The 19872-nt window shown below is 58.2% G+C and overlaps 2 protein-coding genes across 9 annotated transcripts in view; one reads left to right on the top strand and one right to left on the bottom strand.

The window, feature by feature from the left end:
* The window catches only part of LMF2 (lipase maturation factor 2), a 19649-nt gene extending 8284 nt beyond the window's left edge, over positions 1 to 11365 (bottom strand). For both annotated transcript variants that reach the window (XR_003996931.1, XM_030536418.1), the window contains exons 1-7: positions 11269 to 11365; positions 8083 to 8336; positions 5294 to 5322; positions 3935 to 4131; positions 3291 to 3469; positions 2393 to 2531; positions 336 to 470 (exon numbers count right to left, since the gene is read on the bottom strand). Coding sequence is in view for 1 of the 2 variants with exons in the window: in XM_030536418.1 (XP_030392278.1) it covers positions 336 to 470; positions 2393 to 2531; positions 3291 to 3469; positions 3935 to 4131; positions 5294 to 5322; positions 8083 to 8336; positions 11269 to 11365 (1030 nt within the window). In the remaining variant the exon portion in view is untranslated. The remainder of the gene's footprint in view (positions 1 to 335; positions 471 to 2392; positions 2532 to 3290; positions 3470 to 3934; positions 4132 to 5293; positions 5323 to 8082; positions 8337 to 11268) is intronic.
* The window catches only part of NCAPH2 (non-SMC condensin II complex subunit H2), a 23589-nt gene continuing 12096 nt past the window's right edge, over positions 8380 to 19872 (top strand). For 3 of the 7 annotated variants that reach the window (XM_030535972.1, XM_030535888.1, XM_030535815.1), the window contains exons 1-5: positions 8382 to 9369; positions 15576 to 15695; positions 16205 to 16306; positions 16750 to 16805; positions 19324 to 19405. In XM_030535972.1, coding sequence (XP_030391832.1) covers positions 9112 to 9369; positions 15576 to 15695; positions 16205 to 16306; positions 16750 to 16805; positions 19324 to 19405 — 618 coding nt within the window. In that variant the 5' untranslated portion in view covers positions 8382 to 9111. The other 4 variants (XM_030536142.1, XM_030536047.1, XM_030536295.1 and 1 more) reach the window with 4 other exon arrangements.

The raw sequence follows: 19872 nt of genomic DNA, 5'->3' as shown, positions 1-19872 counted from the left end.
GGCACCAAGGGACATCACTGTTGGCAACAAGGTGGCTCGTTCTCTGAGTCACTCAGAGTCAACAGGCTCACCAGGACATGGACCAACTTCTGCCACTGGGCAGAGTAAGAGGGTCGGGCAGCCAAGCTGCACCTGACCTGAGCGGGGCCTTGCTAGGATGCTGCCTGGATGGTAGGGGTCAGGAGCTGCTCAAAGTTGTGTCCTGCTAGTGTCACTCTCCTGGCTGAGCTGCAGGGCCCAGAGGGGGATCACAGAAGAGATGGGATACCAGCCAGAGGGCACATCATGGGCTGTGCATGCTGTCCCACCCGCAGTCAGGGGAAGAAGCACCACACCTGTTTTGGATTCAATGAGCTGCTTCTCCCAGTTGAAATGCAGGCCGAAGTCCTGGATGCTCCAGTAGATGAATAACCCATAGACAGTCAGCTCCAGCAGCGTGGAGAGGACAGACAGCAGGCTTGGAGGCCAGGCTGCAGGGTAGAGGAGGAAACAAGTGATGATACAAGGACTGAGTGGAACTGATGCACAGTGCTGTCTGCCAGAGTCTGATGAGAGCCTGAAACAGCTCCAAGGGAAGCATAATTGTGCCATGGGGGCCTGCTTAACTATTAACTCTGAAACCCAACAATGGCAGTTTGAGTGGCACTATTAGTGCTCCTCATCCTTTAAACAGCCACCTCCACAGATCCAGCAGCTACCCCAGACATAGCAAGGAACCAGTTACTTACAGCCAGGCACTCAGGTACCACAGAACATGCCCCAAGGAGGAGTAAGTCTGGGATGCACAACTTAACACACTTAAAACCACCTTCACCAAGCAAAGACTGCCCAGAGAAGTATATTGCATCATGGAACAAGCTACACTAATAACCTGAGAGAACTTGCTTCAACCCAGAAAAAAACCCACTGACCACACACCTCTAGTTGTCACCTACCACTCCACACTGGAACTAAATCATTACTACCCTGACTCAATTGGGACCCCATCCTATAAGAAACCTTTCCCAACCGCCCTTTTAGCCTTCAAACACGCACCCATCAGAAGAATCAAGTCCCCCGCAGCCAAGAATACACCAACTCAAAGCGGCACCAGACCCTGCCAGAACAGCTGCAAAACCTGCAGCGATATAGCCACTGCTACAATGATCGAGACCCTGTGCAGGCCTATCACAACACATGGTGTACCGCATCCAGTGTGTCAAACGCCACAACGGCTATCACTATGCTCTTGAATGAGCTCATAAAGACAAAAACATCCTATCACCTGAAGTGAACATTTTTCACAAAGTGATCATTCCATACTTGGGCTCTCAGTCCTTGTCCCAAAAGGAAGCCTGTACAGCACCTTCTGAAGATGAGACTGGCAGTTTAAATTCAGAACTTTACTGGACACTAAAAATCATGAACTCAATAGACAGAGGGGTAGCCGTGTTAGTCTGGATCTCTAAAAGCAGCAAAGAATCCTGTGGCACCTTATAGACTAACAGACGTTTAAGGTGCCACAGGATTCTTTGCTGCTTCAATAGACACACTAATTTTAAGTCTCATTACAACAATGTGACCTACTAACTTTTGTCCTAAGACTGAAGAGGTGTTAACGGGCTGCTGCACTCTCATCTCTTACAATGTGTGTTAACGCCTTATGCTAACATTTAGCAGAGACACTGGGCATGGCTTCATTTTGGGTACGGCTACATATAAACCACTGCTGCAGCTGAGCTGCCGTAGTAGCTTTAGTGTAGACACCACCTATGCCAACAGGAGGGCTTCTCCTGTCAGCATAGGTAATTCACCTCCTGGAGAGACAGCAGCTAGCTGAATGGAAAAATTCTTCTGTTGACCAAGTGCTGTCTACCTTGGAGGTTAGGTCAGCATTGCTGTTTCTCCAGGTAGGACTTTTCTACAGAGATGTAGCTACGCCAATTGAAGTTCCCACTGTGGACCAGGCCTGAGCACCTTTCCAGACCTGAGCAGCTCGGGGTGCTCAAAAGCTTATCTTGTATTGAACCAGCTTCTGTTGTTGACAGAGCCACTACTTCACCCACCATCCTTTTAGCAGAGGCACACAGCCAATGTGCTTCTCCCACAATTCCTGCCCACCCCACAGCACCACTGATTGTTTCAATGCAGCTGTGTTTATTAGACCTACCACCTCCTGAAAGTTAGTTACAGGACAGTTTAAGCCCAGGTGAGTCTGCTGCAGAATCTGCTGTCTGCACCAGGGCTCAGGGCAAGCTCCTTGCACAGCACATGGGACTGATCACTGAGAATTCTGCCAAGGGCTCCCTGTCTGACACTTCTGGATCAGCCTCAGGACCCACCTCACCCTGTGCAGCAGCTTGAGCCCAGGTGAGCCAAGACCACAGCAGGGCTCTAACCCATACAGACTCACCGCTGGCAGGTCTCCTCTTGCCACGCCCCAACCACAGCCCCACGTGCTCGTCATCCAGCAGCGAGAAGCACAGAACAATAGTGAGCAGGTTGAAGAAGTTGTAGTTGCCTGTGATGATGATCAGCAGCTGGAGCAGGACCTACGGGGGAGGGCAGGAAGTCAGGGCCATGGCTAGGGTCCCATCACAGCATGAAGCACCGGCCTGGCATCCCCAGCACCTCCCTTCCTGAGACCGGGGACTAAGTTCCAAGAGAAACACCTAACCTCCCTTCTCATGCACCCCCTCCCAGGCTCCCTGCCCAAGAGACCTCCACCCCCAGAGGGGTCCTGCTCCGTGCAGGGGAGCAGCCCCACACTGGCACTGCCTGCCACTCAGCCTAGGAGGCAACTTGTAGACTCCAGAGGGTTAACAGAGATCCACACAGCAGAACGACCATCCCTCTGGCTGGCACCAGCAGCCAAAGGACCAGGATAATGGCACAAGAGGCAGGTGTTCAGGAGAGAGACGATGGGGACCCCCTGCCCCGTCTGGCCTTGCAAGGGGAGGGAACTCGTCTTGCTTGTAAGCGGCTCCCTTCACTCGGAGGCTCTGCTGCCCTTTGCCTCCAGTGAGCAAGGCAGGAACACCCCCTTCTGGGCCCAGAACTTGACAGGTCACTGGCATTTGACCATTGTGAGTCTGCAATGCATGATGGCAACAGGCTGCAGGGATACCCATTCCCATTGTATCCCCCTTGGTCTCCTGTCCCCTAAGTCTTATATCCAAGAGCAAGATCTGAACTCATGGCTCCCACTGGACAACACGTGGGACAAGCACCAGGCCCCTGAATGCTCTTTCCAGCTCCTGTTCCCTGGAGTACATCAGGAGCCTTCCAGCCCTGGCTGGCTGTGGACATACCTGACAGTAGAAGGCGAAGAGGCGGAGGCGGCGGATGGGGGAGAAGAACAGCAGGGGCACAGCAATCTCAATGATATATGTGGCCACCACGCTGAACTTCTGGAACCACACAGGGAGCTGGTGGGCGAACCAGGCGGCTGGCGTAGGGATGCACTGGGTCTCATAGTGATAGGTCAAGGCTGGGGGAAAGAAGAGAGCAGGGTGAGGGTCATGAGGGGATGCATTAGACACAGGCCGGGAAGGAGGAGCCAGTGCAGGGTAATAACTGGGTGTGGCTCAGAATGGGGAAGGCTAGGACCATGTGGAGATAGGTCACTCAGGGATATGCAGAGATGCTGGAGCAAGCTGTGCACAATATTAAGTGCTGTCCTGCACAAATCACTTGGGTTGCACAGCAGTTCATTTGTCATGAGGTCTGCGACAGGAAACCCTGCCAGTGTCTGGAAAAGGCAGCATGGCCTAGTGGACTGAGCACAGGGCTGGGAGCCAGGAACCCTTCTCTCATCCAGGCTCTATGGCCCTCCCAACCTGTAGAAAAAGGGTCAGAGACACTGACCTGCCCCCAGGGGTGCTGGGGAGGAGTGCTTCCAAGAGCTGAGCGCAGCGATGCCATCCCCACACTGTGGCCATGCCAGGCCCCTCACCTGTGAGCCCCCACCATGTCGGGCAGCGGCTTGTCAGCTTCACCACTCCCGAGGCAAACATGAGGCGGAAGAGCAGCCAGCGCATCAGCCAGAAGGTGATATTGTCGTGTGGCCGCCAGGCTGTGGAGCGCCACTTCAGCAGGTGCAGGGGGGCCACCAGCACGGCCAGGAAGCCCGTCTCCAGCAGAAGGCTGTCCCTGCAGGGAGCACACCACACAAGGCATCAGAGGGGCCACAGGCTCCCTGTTTGGTGGAGCCAACCTGCCCTCGATTGCCCTGGCCCCATGGGTGCTGCATACAGAGGCCCTCTCCACCCGCCTCTTGGCCTGGCAGTTTCCAAGAGGCCAGGTCTGAAAGGTCATGGTCACGCTGCTTCACTTGGCTGCAAATCGTTTCTAGCCACCTGCATGAAGATAGCATGCATGGCTGCACAAGAGCGCTGACCACCCAGACTGCTCTTACAGAGCACCCACGTCCAGGGGTCAGCAAGGCACTAGCTGGGGCTGCACTGCGACCAAGCTCCCAGAGGCAGCAATGCAGGACATGATACAGCTGAGCTGCAGCCTCTGCCCACACACAGCCAGGGGGTCACCAGTGGCTAACTGTCACTGCCACGAGGTACCGATCCCACTCGCCGATCACTTGTGTACAACCCCCTAGGCAATCCAGAGCTTGGGCCCTCCTGGAGGATGTAGCAGTGGCCACTGCTAGGGTAGACTCTCCAGGCTTAGCTAGTGATCTTCACCAAGCTGATGGACTCAGGTATCACTGAAGAGTCAGTGTCTTTCCCCTGCCTTTAGGCATGATACTGGTGCAGTTTTTGAAAATAGGACAAACTGTGGCCCACTCCAGACAATGCCTGTTTAAATGGCCCCGGCCAACATTCACAAGGAAATAGGAGTCCCTCACACCCAGACATACAGCAGCCACCCTGAAAGAGAATGGCCACCTCTCCGTGCCCCAGGAGCATGTGCCAGGTGGTAACAGTCAGAACCAGTTCCTGGCACACCTGACCAAGTATGATACATGCTGGATAGTTCCCAGGAATGCCCAGAACAAGACGCCCCCTGGCTACACTGAGTCAGGATAGCAGTGTCCAGGCAGCACGGAGCAGGGACCTGTGCTTCAGCGTCACTTCCCTGGACTGATTCAGTACAGCACAAGACCTGCCACTCTGAACCCCTATGGAGCTATGGTGCAGCCATACAAGAGGTCATGTGAACACCTGCAGGATACAGCTGGGGCCCACAGCCCACCCACCCAAGGCCCATCCTGCCAGGGAATCAAAGCTGTGCTTGGACAGGACTCAATGACCCAACAGGAGTGGCCACGTGTAGATCTGGGGAGACAGTCACTTACCACTGGAAGTATAGGAACACCTGCCCCACCTGTGGAGAGAGGGAGCACAAAGGTGTCAAAAAATGACCCAGGGTGCATTACGGAGTGACAGGCACAAATAGGTTCTGATCACAGGATCGCCTTATTCCAGTCTTCTCCATCCCACCCAGACTGGAAGGGAGAAGAGTGCAAAGGCTCATGGGAAGACAATGTCTTTTCCTGGGCACATTTCAGGTAGGAGTGCCAGCTCCCTTGTGGCAACAGGACCCAATCCCACCCTTGGGAACTGAGACTAGGCACTGTCACACAGCCAAGAGCTGTGGGGCCATGGTAAGGCCACAGCACAATGCCTGGAGGTGGGGGAGCAAAGACAGACAGGGTGGGGAGGTAGGACAGATGTACATCATGTGCACCAACAAAGCTAGGTGATGCTGGGAGCTACTGAACCAGTCTCCTCAGGAGAGTCTGCTTCAGGTCTGGCTTGTTCCAGTGGGATGGGCTGTCTGGGACAAGCCTGGCACCCAGATTATCCAAGGGAGACTCAAAGGACAAGGGGACTGTGGGTTGGGAGTGAGGGGTAGCAGCAGAACTGGGGGAGCCCAGGGCTGGGAAAGCAGGGGGCTGCGAGTCAGGATTGATAGGCATTTGCAGGTGAATTTTGCTCCATATCAGCCTGCACTATGGCTGCCTCTAGCCCTGGTGCTATTAGCCGCTCATGCCCACTCATGCTTTAAGCGTGCTCAGAGATAGGGCAGGAAGCTCAATACTGACACTGTAACAGGCTGACGCCAGAGGCCAGCTCCTCACTCGCCCACAGCTGTGGACATGCCAACACTATACTAGAAAAGCAGGGGATTTGATTACTGCCAGATTCTGAGTCAGTGCTGTTCCAGAGGGGAGGAGCCCTGGAGGCTCCAATAAGAGGAATGATGTTTCTCTCCAATGTCACCTTAAAAGGGAAGAGGCAGCAAGTGGAACATCCCCAAAGCCAAGAAGGGAGAGCTGAGGATTGTGCTACACTCCAGAGAACAGCTGGCTTGGCTCGGGGGCCTGCATGAGAAGGAGGCAAGACTCCCAGCAGAGGCAGAGTAAGGTCCTCCTAAGCCTGGGGACAGAGATCACTGCCCTGGGGACAGAGAGGGCCTCCGAGATGTGCACCTAGCAGACCCTAAATTCCATCAGTTTGGAAGGCAGAGCGCACTTCCCCTAGACCCTGTTTCGAGGGAGCATCCCCTGGCCCAATGGAGACGACAGCCCATTTACCTTTGCTTTTCCTGGCTACACAAAGCTGCAGCCAGGGTACTTCACTCTCTGCACAGCTGGGGGCAGCACTGATGGCCACAGTACAAGCTCCCCACTCTGCCCCCTTTCCACACCTACCACCACAACTGGCAGAGCTGCTCCGAGCTATGGGTGGTTTGGCAGAGACACCTGCTGGTACTAGAGTACTTAGGTTAGACTGAGCCGAACTGGGGTGCAGCTCCTTGGAGAGAGAGAACCACCCATCAGGCTCTCAGTGGGGAGCTGGCTGGCAGGCAGGCACAGGGCCAGAGCCCTATGTGGGAGCAAGTGTAACAGCAACACAGTTAGTGCTGCAGCAGGCAGTCAGCACTCACTGCTTGATGCACACAGGGATACCAGACAGGTGTATGGATTTGGGGAGAGCATCTGGGACGCAGTGATCCCAGATGGCTGGTCTGTTTAATGTCCCAAACTGATCCAGCCAGCTCCACTCTCCTGCACCCACCCCTACAGGAATCACTTCTGATTGAGATCTGCCAGGAAATGACTCCTGTCAGAGATCAGAGCCAGCAATTAAACACAACACACTAGTATTAATGCAGTGTAAGGCCAAAATATTAAACGCTCAATAGCCAGTATATTCTTGAAGGCTTAGGTAGCACTGACAGGGTTAACTCAGCCATGCTGCCTACACAAGGGAATTCAGGGTATACAACACAACAAGTGCCACCTTTTGCATTTAATTCCCCTGGTGTGAGAAGGAAGAGAAACCATGCTTACAAACTGCCAGGATACCTGACTTTCACCGCAAGTTCCTCAGTAAGGAGCTATTGGTCCCAGGCAGCCTGCAAGCGTCACCAGCAGATTAAGATCCCTTAAGTGTGCCAAAAATGTCAGGCACAACTATGCTTGTGTGCAACATCCTGACCTTATTGGTGCTGTGCTTAGTGAAGTGATTCTCTGCAAACCTGGCTTGCTTTGGGGAGCTAAGAGATTTTGAGGTTTTGTTTTTAAAAGCCAAGTATAGTAGGATGTTTCTAGCCCACGTCATTTGAGTAAAATTCCTGCTCTGAGCATGTGAGAATGTGACATGCTCACTTCCCAAGAGGCCACTCCAAAGCCCAATCAGTAGTCAGAGCAAATATGAAGCATTTCAACCCCAGAAGGAACTGGGGGGACACTGTGGAGTCACCAGGAATAGGGGCAGGGATGGAGACTTGAAATCAACCTGACATGGCAAGACCAACACCTGCTATGGAGAGGAAAAAAAAATCACTCCACCCATCCCCCTGGGCAGAGGCAAGGGAACAGGACTGACAGGAGGAGAGCTGGGCTGCTTTAAAGAGTGATAAGCTAAATAAGAAGAGCAGGGAAGGTGGGGAAGAGGATCAAGTGAGCAAACCCTGCCCCAAGCAGGGACTCTGATAACCCCCTGCTCTGTGAGGGCTGGGTGCAGAGCAGCAAGGAGGGCACTCCCACCATGCACCTGTCACAGATGAGAAGTCTGCCCCGCTCGCACACTGCCTCTACCCTGCAATGATGCCCTGCTCCATATAGTGTCCACATACCTGGTAGAGTGAGAGGTAGAGCACCCAGAGCAGCAGGAAGACGAGGCTGTCCCGCAGGGGCTCAAGCACCAGGGCGCCAAAGGAGGTCACTATGCCCAGCAGGCACAGCAGCTCCATGCCCTGTTCCGTGTCCAGCCCCAGGCGTGGGCCAAGCCACAGCAGCGTCGGGGAGTCCCGCAGCTGCTCCCAGAAGCCCTTCCCAGAGAGACGCAGCATCTTGCGGGCTGGCAGGATGCCATCTTTCCCATAGAGCCCTTTGGGGGGAGAGACAGGAAAGGAAGTCGCAACACCCAGCAACCTCTCCCCCCAGGTAACTATCTCTCCACTAGAAACATGCAGCCCTCCCTTCCCAAGGGACACCCAGACTTTCTGGTGAGCAAGTCTGCCCTGGGAGGACCCACCGAGTACACCCCCACAGGAGCCAGGGTCAGAGGAATATCGCTTAGTCCAGAAGACCAGCAGCAACATTCAACACTCCATTGCTGGCATTGAGCCTGGGAGAGGGAATGAACATACCATGGGAAACATCCATCTGGAGCTCCCGGGGTGAACAGCTGCCTAATGATCCTGACCACAGCCTGCAGGGCTGCCAGAGGAAGCCTGCCGACATGGAATGGCTACAAGGACTACGCTCACCAAGCAAACTAGGCGTCTGCCCAGCCAACTGGGGGAGCAGAGTGATGCACAGTCCATCCAAGTGGGCCCAGCAGCATGCAGAGGTATAGCAGCTGGAACCACTTACACCTGTTGTAAGGGTCCAAGCACACTGTACTCAGCATGGCCTGGACCCAAATGTGCTCAAGGCCTTGAACAGACTTGAAGCCTTTTAGTCTTTGCAGAGCAAGGGCTCTCTCCTTCCCCAGCCTGCAGGGGACCCCCCTTTGCAGGACAGGGCTGTTTCAAGGGCGGGGGCCTAAACTGTGCCACAGCCATCTTCTTTCACTCTCCAGAGAAGCTCTGGACTCACGGGGGGAAGAGGGGAAATTATCCTCCCTCTGTAGATTTTAGGGCCCACTAAGCCCCCCCGCTATGCTCCAGCACAGCCTCGTGTTAGGGAGATTAAAAGTCCTGCTTGGAGCGGCTGAGCGCTTGGCCGCTTGCCCAGCTCAGGGCCAGCGACTGGCAGGAAACAGAAAACAGGAGGAAACAGAGGAAAGACTCTCAAATGAAGTGGTTAAGCAGAGGCTGGAGGCACTGGGCAAAGGGAGGGACCAGCAGGGCAGAGCAGCAGCTACTTCCTCCGTCCCCAGGCAGCAGCTGGCAGGCCTCAGGGAACCGCTTCCCAAGGTAGCAGCACCTGGGGTCAAGCAGGGCCTGTAGTCCCAGGCACAGCTCCCAGGGAGAGACGCAGCAGCAGCAATGGTGGGATAAGGAGCAGGGCCGCACCGGGAGGGCAGGGGCAGCGCAGGCGGAAGGGAAGGGCGATCCGGAGCAGGGCCGCACCGGGAGGGCAGGGCGATCCGGAGCAGGGCAGGGGCAGCGCCGGGAGGGAAGGGCGATGGGGAGCAGGGCAGGGGCAAGGAAGGAAGGGAAGGGCGATGGGGAGCAGGGCCGCACCGGGAGGGAAGGGAAGGGCGATGGGGAGCAGGGCCGCACCGGGAGGGAAGGGAAGGGCGATGGGGAGCAGGGCAGGGGCAGCGCAGGCGGAAGGGAAGGGCGATGGGGAGCAGGGCAGGGGCAGCGCCGGGAGGGAAGGGAAGGGCGATGGGGAGCAGGGCAGCGCCGGGAGGGAAGGGAAGGGCGATGGGGAGCAGGGCCGCACCGGGAGGGAAGGGAAGGGCGATGGGGAGCAGGGCAGGGGCAAGGAAGGAAGGGAAGGGCGATGGGGAGGGAAGGGCGATGGGGAGCAGGGCAGCGCCGGGAGGGAAGGGAAGGGCGATGGGGAGCAGGGCCGCGCCGGGAGGGAAGGGAAGGGCGATGGGGAGCAGGGCAGGGGCAAGGAAGGAAGGGAAGGGCGATGGGGAGCAGGGCAGCGCCGGGAGGGAAGGGAAGGGCGATGGGGAGCAGGGCAGCGCCGGGAGGGAAGGGAAGGGCGATGGGGAGCAGGGCCGCGCCGGGAGGGAAGGGAAGGGCGATGAGGAGCAGGGCAGGGGCAGCGCAGGCGGAAGGGAAGGGCGATGGGGAGCAGGGCAGCGCCGGGAGGGAGGGAAGGGCGATGGGGAGCAGGGCCGCGCCGGGAGGGAAGGGAAGGGCGATGGGGAGCAGGGCAGGGGCAAGGAAGGAAGGGAAGGGCGATGGGGAGCAGGGCAGCGCCGGGAGGGAAGGGAAGGGCGATGGGGAGCAGGGCCGCGCCGGGAGGGAAGGGAAGGGCGATGGGGAGCAGGGCAGGGGCAAGGAAGGAAGGGAAGGGCGATGGGGAGCAGGGCAGCGCCGGGAGGGAAGGGAAGGGCGATGGGGAGCAGGGCAGGGGCAAGGAAGGGAAGGGAAGGGCGATGGGGAGCAGGGCAGCGCCGGGAGGGAAGGGAAGGGCGATGGGGAGCAGGGCAGCGCCGGGAGGGAAGGGAAGGGCGATGGGGAGCAGGGCCGCACCGGGAGGGAAGGGAAGGGCGATGGGGAGCAGGGCAGGGGCAAGGAAGGAAGGGAAGGGCGATGGGGAGCAGGGCCGCGCCGGGAGGGAAGGGAAGGGCGATGGGGAGCAGGGCCGCGCCGGGAGGGAAGGGAAGGGCGATGGGGAGCAGGGCAGGGGCAGCGCAGGCGGAAGGGCAGGGCGATCCGGAGCAGGGCAGCACCGGGAGGACCCTAGCCTGGGACTCAGGGTCACTGCTCCGCTCAGCCAGGCCCCCTGCGGGCTGTGTCGGGGGCAGACGCGCGGTCCTGCCGCGGGGTCAGGACTCCGGAGCCGTGTCTGAGGGGCGCTGCACAGCGGGCCGAGGGCCCATGCACACCCAGAGAGAACCCCTCCCCTCCCCCACACAGCGCCCGGCCCGCCCCTCCCGCCTCGCTCCGGGCAGCCGGGCCCGACTCAGCCCCGCGGGAGGCGGGTTCCAGGCCCTGCGGCCGCGCCCCGCGCGGCAGGGAAGCGTAGCAGAGGCTCCCCTCCTGCGGGGCCTCCGGTGCCCAGCCCCCGCCTCGCTCCGGGGCCGAGGAGCCGCTGCCTTGTTCCCACCCCCCGCCCGCTGCGGGCACCTCCCCGCGCCCCTCGGGCGGCCCCCCCGCCGCCGAGGGGTCTCTCCGCCCGGCCCGTACCCGGGACCTGCAGGTACAGCGAGGCGAAGGCGGCGACGTAGGCGGCGGCCAGGCCGCCCAGCAGCAGCTGCCGGGCCAGGCGCGGCGGCTCCCCCATGGCGCGCGGCGGTGGCGGGAACCGGACTCAGCCTCGAGCGCCCCCAAGTACCCGCCCAGCGCCCGGGCAGACACGCCCCCTCCGCGGCGTCACCGCGCCCGCCTCACGCGCCGCCCACGTCACCGCTCTGAGCGGGAAACACAAAATGGCGGCCGGGCTCGGGGGCTGAGGCGGAGCGGAGCTGTTCCCCCTGTGCTGCGGGGTGAGTGTGGTACGGTCCTGGTCCCCCCCGCCAGCCCCGTGGTGTGGTACGGTCCGGACACCCCAATGCCTCTCCCCCCCCCCCCGTATGGTACTGCCCGGGAACCGGGGCGGGGCGGGCTCGGCAGGTTCCGTCACGTGACCGAATCCGGGCCGGTCCTGCAGGGTCGCTAACCCTGGGGGGGTCAGTGGGGATCGGGGCAGAGCTGGGATGGGGGCACAGCTGTGGGGGGGCTGGGGTGTGGGGATTGGGGCAGAGCTGAGATGGGGGGCACAGCTGTGGGGGGGCTGGGGTGTGGGGATCGGGGCAGAGCTGAGATGGGGGGCACAGCTATGGGGGCCTTGGGTGTGGGGATTGGGGCAGAGCTGAGATGGGGGGCACAGCTGTGGGGGGGCTTGGGTGTGGGGATCGGGGCAGAGCTGAGATGGGGGGCACAGCTGTGGGGGGGCTTGGGTGTGGGGATCGGGGCAGAGCTGAGATGGGGGGCACAGCTGTGGGGGGGCTTGGGTGTGGGGATCGGGGCAGAGCTGAGATGGGGGGCACAGCTATGGGGGGCTTGGGTGTGGGGATTGGGGCAGAGCTGAGATGGGGGCATAGAGCTGGTGGGTGCTCTGGGAATGTGCGGAGGCAGAACTAGGGGGTGCTGTGGGCATGGGGGGCAGGGCTGTGGGGGCTGGGGATCGGGGCAGAGCTGAGATGGGGGCACAGAGCTACGGGGTGTGGGGATCGGGGCAGAGCTGAGATGGGGGCATAGAGCTGTGGGGGTCTGGGGTGTGGGGATCGGGGCAGAGCTGAGAGGGGGGGCACAGCTGTGGGGGGGCTGGGGTGTGGGGATCGGGGCAGAGCTGAGATGGGGGGCACAGCTGTGGGGGGGCTGGGGTGTGGGGATCGGGGCAGAGCTGAGATGGGGGGCACAGCTATGGGGGCCTTGGGTGTGGGGATTGGGGCAGAGCTGAGATGGGGGGCACAGCTGTGGGGGGGCTTGGGTGTGGGGATCGGGGCAGAGCTGAGATGGGGGGCACAGCTATGGGGGGCTTGGGTGTGGGGATTGGGGCAGAGCTGAGATGGGGGCATAGAGCTGGTGGGTGCTCTGGGAATGTGCGGAGGCAGAACTAGGGGGTGCTGTGGGCATGGGGGGCAGGGCTGTGGGGGCTGGGGATCGGGGCAGAGCTGAGATGGGGGCACAGAGCTACGGGGTGTGGGGATCGGGGCAGAGCTGAGATGGGGGCACAGAGCTGTGGGGGATAGGGTGTGGGGATCGGGGGAGAGCTGAGATGAGGGGCACAGCTGTGGGGGGTTGGGGTGTGGGGATCGAGGCAGAGCTGAGATGGGGGCACAGAGCTGGTGGGTGCTGTGGGAATGTGCGGAGGCAGAACTAGAGGGTGCTGTGGGGATGGGGGGCAGGGCTGTGGGGGCTGGGGATCGGGGCAGAGCTGAGATGGGGGCACAGAGCTACAGGGTGTGGGGATCGGGGCAGAGCTAAGATGGGGGCACAGAGCTGTGGGGGCTAGGGTGTGGGGATCGGGGGAGAGCTGAGATGAGGGGCACAGCTGTGGGGGGCTGGGGTTTGGGGATCGGGGCAGAGCTGAGATGGGGGGCACAGCTGTGGGGGCTGGGGTGTGGGGATCGGGGCAGAGCTGAGATGGGGGCAGAAATGGGGGGTCTGGGGTTTGGGGATCGGGGCAGAGCTGAGATGGGGGGCACAGCTGTGGGGGCTGGGGTGTGGGGATCGGGCAGAGCTGAGATGGGGGGCACAGCTGTGGGGGGCTGGGGTGTGGTGATCGGGGCAGAACTGAGGTGGGGGGCACAACTGTGGGGGGGCTGGGGTGTGGGGATTGGGGCAGAGCTGAAATGGGGACAGAGATGGGGGCTGGGGTGTGGGGATCGAGGCAGAGCTGAGATGGGGCCACAGAGCTTGGGGGGCTAGGGTGTGGGGATCGGGGGAGAGCTGAGATGGGGGGCACAGCTGTGGGGGGGCTTGGGTGTGGGGATCGGGGCAGAGCTGAGATGGGGGGCACAGCTATGGGGGGCTTGGGTGTGGGGATTGGGGCAGAGCTGAGATGGGGGCATAGAGCTGGTGGGTGCTCTGGGAATGTGCGGAGGCAGAACTAGGGGGTGCTGTGGGCATGGGGGGCAGGGCTGTGGGGGCTGGGGATCGGGGCAGAGCTGAGATGGGGGCACAGAGCTACAGGGTGTGGGGATCGGGGCAGAGCTAAGATGGGGGCACAGAGCTGTGGGGGCTAGGGTGTGGGGATCGGGGGAGAGCTGAGATGAGGGGCACAGCTGTGGGGGGCTGGGGTGTGGGGATCGAGGCAGAGCTGAGATGGGGGCACAGAGCTGGTGGGTGCTCTGGGAATGTGCGGAGGCAGAACTAGAGGGTGCTGTGGGCATGGGGGGCAGGGCTGTGGGGGCTGGGGATCGGGGCAGAGCTGAGATGGGTGCTGTGGGAATGGGGGGCCAGAGCTTGGGGGGGTGTTTTGGAGACAGGGGGCCAGAGTGTATGTGGGGGGGTGATGCTGTGGGGAAGACCCTAGTCTGGTATCAGGGTCTTCCCCAGATACACAAACCATCCTGAGTCTGATGTATCCCTGGGAAGACCCTGGTTCCTTTATCCTTGTCCCCTTTTGCACCTGCCTATCATGGTTGGGCGGCATCCTGGGGCAGTGGTTCTGAACTGTTCACACTGCTGTACCCCTTTTGGGAGTCTGGTCTGCTTTGCATACCCCACGCTTTACTTCACTTCAAAACTTACAAAACCAGACTCAAAATACAGACTCCTGGTTGAGAACCACTGATCTAGGGTCTGACCCCTCCCTGAGCCCTTATCGCTCCAACTTGTCACATTCCTTGTCCCCCCCCCCCACTTCCATCTTCGCTCCTGGGTCTGACCCTTCCATCCCTCTTACAGCCAGATGGATACTGCAGTCCTGTATGAGGCATCAAGGCCCACTATCTGACACCAGCTAAATAACGGGGAGGCGAGGCGAGGCGAGGCACTATCCACAGCCCGGGAGAGCAGGATGGGGAGCAGGAGAGGCACATGGGATGGGCTGGCTTTGAGGAGAACATTCAGGTGTGCAGTGAATGGCAGCTTTTTCTTCCTATAACGTAAGAAGTTCCTATATGATGCCCAAATTCTGAGTAGTCGGGCCATGAGTGAGCCTGCACCTGTGTAAAAACAACAAGGAGTCCTTGTAGCACCTTAGAGACTAACACATTTATTTGGGCATAAGGTTTTGTGGCTATAACCCACTTCCTCAGATGCATGGAGTCAAAAATACAGTAGGCAGGTATACATGCACAGCACATGAAAAGACGAGAGTCGCTTTACCAAGTGGGGGGTCAGTGCTAACGAGGCCAGTTCAGTCAGGGTGGATGTGGCCCATTCCCTACAGTTGACAAGAAGGTGTGAGTATCAACAGAGGGAAAATTACTTTTTGTACCAGACTGGGTCCTCAGACCCAGGAGTCGGGTCACGGGTGCTTAACTGTTTGCAGAATTGGAGCTCAGGTTTGCAGATTAACCAGCCCAGCGAGGCCAGAATTCCGACCAGGTGCTGCTAATGTATAAATATTACGAACAGTAATTTATGCTACATGCTTCACTTTATTTCACTGCGATTTCTAGTCAGTTGCATGGTCGGGTTTGTTTGTTTATAGACATTTGTGTAGGTCTAAAATATAAATATTTTTATTTGTAGGTTCTCAGACACTAGCTTACTGTTACCTTGTGTTGTGACAACACAGGGGAACGTTTATGTCAAAACAAAGCCCTGTTTTTTGTTTGAATTACAACATTTTGATTGGCGTCAGGTTTTACAAAAGCTGACGTTTTGTAAAAACAAAATTGGAGCCAGCTTTGAGCTGACTGCATCCCATTAAATGACTACAGGCCACAAATGACAGCGCTGTCAGAAAACAGACGGACCTGTGTCCCCCTTCTGTCCCCTGCTGACTGTGGGCTTGTCTGCTCGGCTCCTGGATGAAATGTAACTTCTTGCACTTCTAGGGATCTGTTACGATGGAGGATGTGGAGTCGCGCTTCCTGCACCTTCTGCAGCCCATCCGGGATCTCACAAAGAACTGGGAGGTGGATGTGGCAGCCCAGCTGGGAGAGTATCTGGAGGAGGTGAGGCAATCTTTCCAGGGTAGCGGGGAGGAATGTCGGTATCCAAGTGCCACAGTGTGTCCATGCAGCTGGAATTCCTAGCATGTGGCACTCATTTCGATCTCTAATGTTCCTGTCCCTCAGGCCAGCCCTGCCACGTTGTCACTGGCCTTAAACTCTAAATGTCAAGTTCTGGACCTCAGAGCTTTTCCTTTTGCTCCCTGCCCTCCCTGTGAAGTGCTCCTGGATCCACAGGAGCCTTAGAAATGATGCTCTGCACAGCACAGACCTGTTCCTTGGAGACCCATTGCCACCTGTGGAAGAGCTCTAGTCCAAAGATTACAAGAGAATGCGATGGGAAAAGTCTTGCATTCTCCATTCACCCCTCTCATCTCGCCCCCCCCGGTGCCACTGCAGGTTTGCTGTGGGGCCAGGGCTTTGTCCCCTCCAAAGTCTCTCTTCCTGCTGTGTTGTCTCTCCAACCCAGTCTGTACAATCAGCTTGTGTCTTCCCATGTGTGTGTTCTGTAGCTGGACCAGATCTGCATTTCCTTCGACGGCGGCAAAACCACCATGAACTTCATAGAGGCGGCTCTGCTGATCCAGGGTTCTGCCTGCATCTACAGCAGGAAGGTGGGGACGCTGAGGGGAACTGCTGTGCTCACTCCTGCTGCCCCTGCAAGGCCGGGAGGAGAGCTTCTGTGGGGTTTGCCAGCTGGGGGCTTAGGGGAGTTTTGCCTGACTCTGAAAGGGTTAGGCCAGCTGCACAGGTGCTGATGTATTGACTGTAGCCCTGAAACGGCAGACATCACCCAGCCCCCACTGTGGCTGCTCTCGTCTCTGTATATGGCCGTGCAGTCTGCAGACGCTACAAGTCTCGCCACATAGTACTTAGTTCCTCAGGCAAAACGCTCCCCTAAGCTGGAGTTCAGGCTGAAAGTGCCAAGACCTGGTGAGAACACTGAAGTGATCAAGGGGCCTCTTCAGGGACCCCCGTTTACCCTAGGCCCTATCAGAGGCAGCCTCCCTGAGATCCTTGCATCCCAGCCTCTAACCTTCTGGCCTTGTTTTGGCAGGTGGAATATCTCTATTCTCTTGTTTACCAGGCCCTCGACTTCATCTCCAACAAAAAGTAAGTCAAGATTTTCCTTCTCCGTGAGGCTGCCTCTTGCAAAGTCCGTCTGGGCTTAGTACGGGGGGCTCCCACCATGACTTCCCCCAGCCCAGCTCAGCAGGCTCATGCATCTCGTCCTGCCCTTCTTATCACTGTCACGCTTCTTTGCCCCTCCCTAGTCTCTTCCAAGCAAGGGTCTTGTAGCACTTTGCAAACATTAATCCTTCCAAAACCCCTTCCCTTAGATCAAGGGTAGGCAACCTATGGTACAGGTGCCGAAGGCGGCACACAAGCTGATTTTCAGTGGCACTCACACTGCCTGGATCCTGGTCCCCGGACCAGGGGGCTCTGCATTTTAATTTAATTTTAAATGAAGCTTCTTAAACATTTTGAAAACTTTATTTACTTTACATACAACAGTAGTTTAGTTATATATTTATAGGCTTATAGAGAGACCTAAAAAGCATTAAAATGTATTACCGGCACGCAAAACCTTAAATTAGAGTGAATAAATGAAGACTCGGCACACCACTTCTGAAAGGTTGCCGACCCCTGCCTTAGATATAGGTAAATTACCCCCCTTTTGCAGGTGGGAAGTGAAGTGACGTACCCAAGTCTACAGAGGAAGTCCCCTGCAGAGCGGGGAATAGCCCATGCGTCCTGACTCCCTACTCAGATCATAAGGCTCGCTCTTTATCTGGTTTTAAACTGTTGTCATCCAGGACAATCTTGGTGTTTTTTTTTTGCTGGTTTTAATGCTAGGCTCCAGTCCTGCAAAAGGATCCTCCTGGGATAATGTTGAAGTCAGTGGGTCTCTGTGCAGTTACAAAGGGGTCTCTGGTGAGGATCCAGCTGTAGGGCTGGGGCCTGAGCTGGTGTGATCACAATGCAGCCCGGTGAGTGGAGGTATTAAATAGGAGGAGGATCTAGGCAGTGTGGCTAGGAGGAGGATCTAGGCCTGGGACGTGGGGTTTTTTTTGGCACCTCGCTAGCAGGGTGATCCCATTTAATAGCAGTTTTCAAATGTAGCACGTCATGTCTGTAGTAACTTTTCCATCCCCATATATCCCCATTGTGACTGGCCCATGGTCAGTCCAGCTCTTCGGTTAAGAGAGGAGAGATCTGTTTAGGGTGGACAGCAGTAGCTGTTCTGAAACAGAAATCCCCCCGGACGGGTGAAGCTCTGCCAATGGCTTTGAACAAGCACTTGGCTCCAGCCACACAAACCGACCTCCGAAATGGAATTCCCTTTGGGCTCCTCTGCTCCTCTCAGCCAGAGGCCTGGCTCAGCAGGGGCGCTTGCTAGGGCAGACATGGGCAAACTACGGCCTGCGGGCCACATCCGGCCTGTGGGACCATCCTGCCCGGCTCCTGAGATCCTGGCAGGGAAGCCTAGTCCTCCCCTGCTCTCCTCCCCCCCCACAGCCACACCACTGTGCTGACCGCGCTCTGGCCCGCCTCTCCCACTGGGCAGCGTGAAGAGCTCAGCTGGCTCTGGCTCAGTGTTGTGGCTGCGAGCTCCTGCTGCTGGTAAGGGGGCGGGGAGTGGGGGGATTGGGTAAGAGAGTGGAAGGTCCCGGGGTGGGTGGAGGGGGTGGTTGGATGGGGTGGAGGTTCTGGGGGGGTGGTCAGGGGATGGGGAACAGGGAGGGTTGAGAGTGGGAGTCCCAAGGGGCTTGTTAGGGGCGGGGATGTGGATGGGGTCGGGAGGGCTGTCAAGGGACAGGGAGCAGGGGGGATTGGATGGGTTGGAGGTTCTGAGGGGGCAGTCGGGGGTGGGGAGTGGGAGGGGGTGGGGGGCAGACTGTTTGGGGGCAGAGCCTTCCCTACCCGACCCGCCATACCGTTGCGCAACTCCTATGTGGCCCTCGGGCCAAAATGTTTGCCCACCCCTGTGCTAGGGCCTTACCGATGCGGGATGGGACAGAGCCAACAGGGGAGAGTGCTGCTGGTGTCGCAGGGAGCTGGAGCTGCTAGAAATGGAGTATGTTAAAGGTTCTCTCTAAGCTGCGGGCTGGCTGTCTTGAAGTGAAACGTGCCCCCTGCTTTCCCTTCCCCGTTCCCTGACGGAAACGGAATCGACTCAACAAGCAGGAGATTTGCTGGCCAGGCCTAAGCCCCCCTGTCCCACTGCAGCCAAATCCCATTTCCTCTGAGCCGTTTGCGCCCCTGCACAGGAGTGGTGGGCTCCAGCTGTGAGCCAGGCCTGCATATAGGAACCAAGTGCACATTAGCTGGTTCCCATCAGAGGAATAACATACTGACGTGGCTGCCTCCCACCTGGGCTATTCAACGCTGGGCCCTTCTATAGCACTTCACAAGGACCAATGAGGCCCCAGTAGCTTTATCTGCCACCCACTCCTGGGCTGGAGGGGACATGTTACATCCCTGTGTCTTTTGTCAGAGTAGCTGTTGCCCCAGCACACCTACCAATGACTGGGACATCCTGGGCTCTGCCCCAGGAAACTGCCCAGCTGACAATAATGGTTTTAGAAAACTCCAGTGCCCTCTTGTGTTTTTTCCCTCTCTGACCCAGGCGGGACAAACAGCCTACGTCCGTGGGGGAGGACGGCACCGACGCTGACGTGAGCGCTGGGCCCAGGAAGGAGGAGGAAGAGGTAAGACAGCAGGTGTGGTGTCCCCCCTCCTGTGTGCAGTCCCTCTGTGTGCCAGCAGGGGGAGTGCGGGCAGTATCCCAGCAGCCCTCTGCCTGGCGGGTGCTAGGTACCGGGCTGGTAGGTTAGATGGTGGTGGGTGACCTTAGGCTGCAGACTCAGGCACCAAGTCTAATTGTGCCCTGCCTGATTAGCTGCTGTGATCACTTGCCAGCAGACTAGTCCCAAACTGCTCTTCTTTGGCTACGGGGTATTTGGCTTCCACAGCACTTGACCCTGGCCCTGCCCCAGACTCCCTGGGCCTGAGGGTTTGGTCTCTACAGCTATGTCTGCACTTACGGTGGTGAGTCGAGTACAGACACATCTGTAGCTACACACCAGCGGGAAAGGCTCCTGCAGTGGGGAGGCAGCAGGGACCTGCCAGGACTTTTCCCCGCTGACAGAACCTGTCACCGCGGCAGGGAAAGGCT

The sequence above is a fragment of the Gopherus evgoodei genome, chromosome 1, assembly GCF_007399415.2.
Source record: "Gopherus evgoodei ecotype Sinaloan lineage chromosome 1, rGopEvg1_v1.p, whole genome shotgun sequence".
Lineage (NCBI taxonomy): Eukaryota > Metazoa > Chordata > Testudines > Testudinidae > Gopherus > Gopherus evgoodei.
This window is presented reverse-complemented; position numbering and strand designations above follow the sequence as displayed.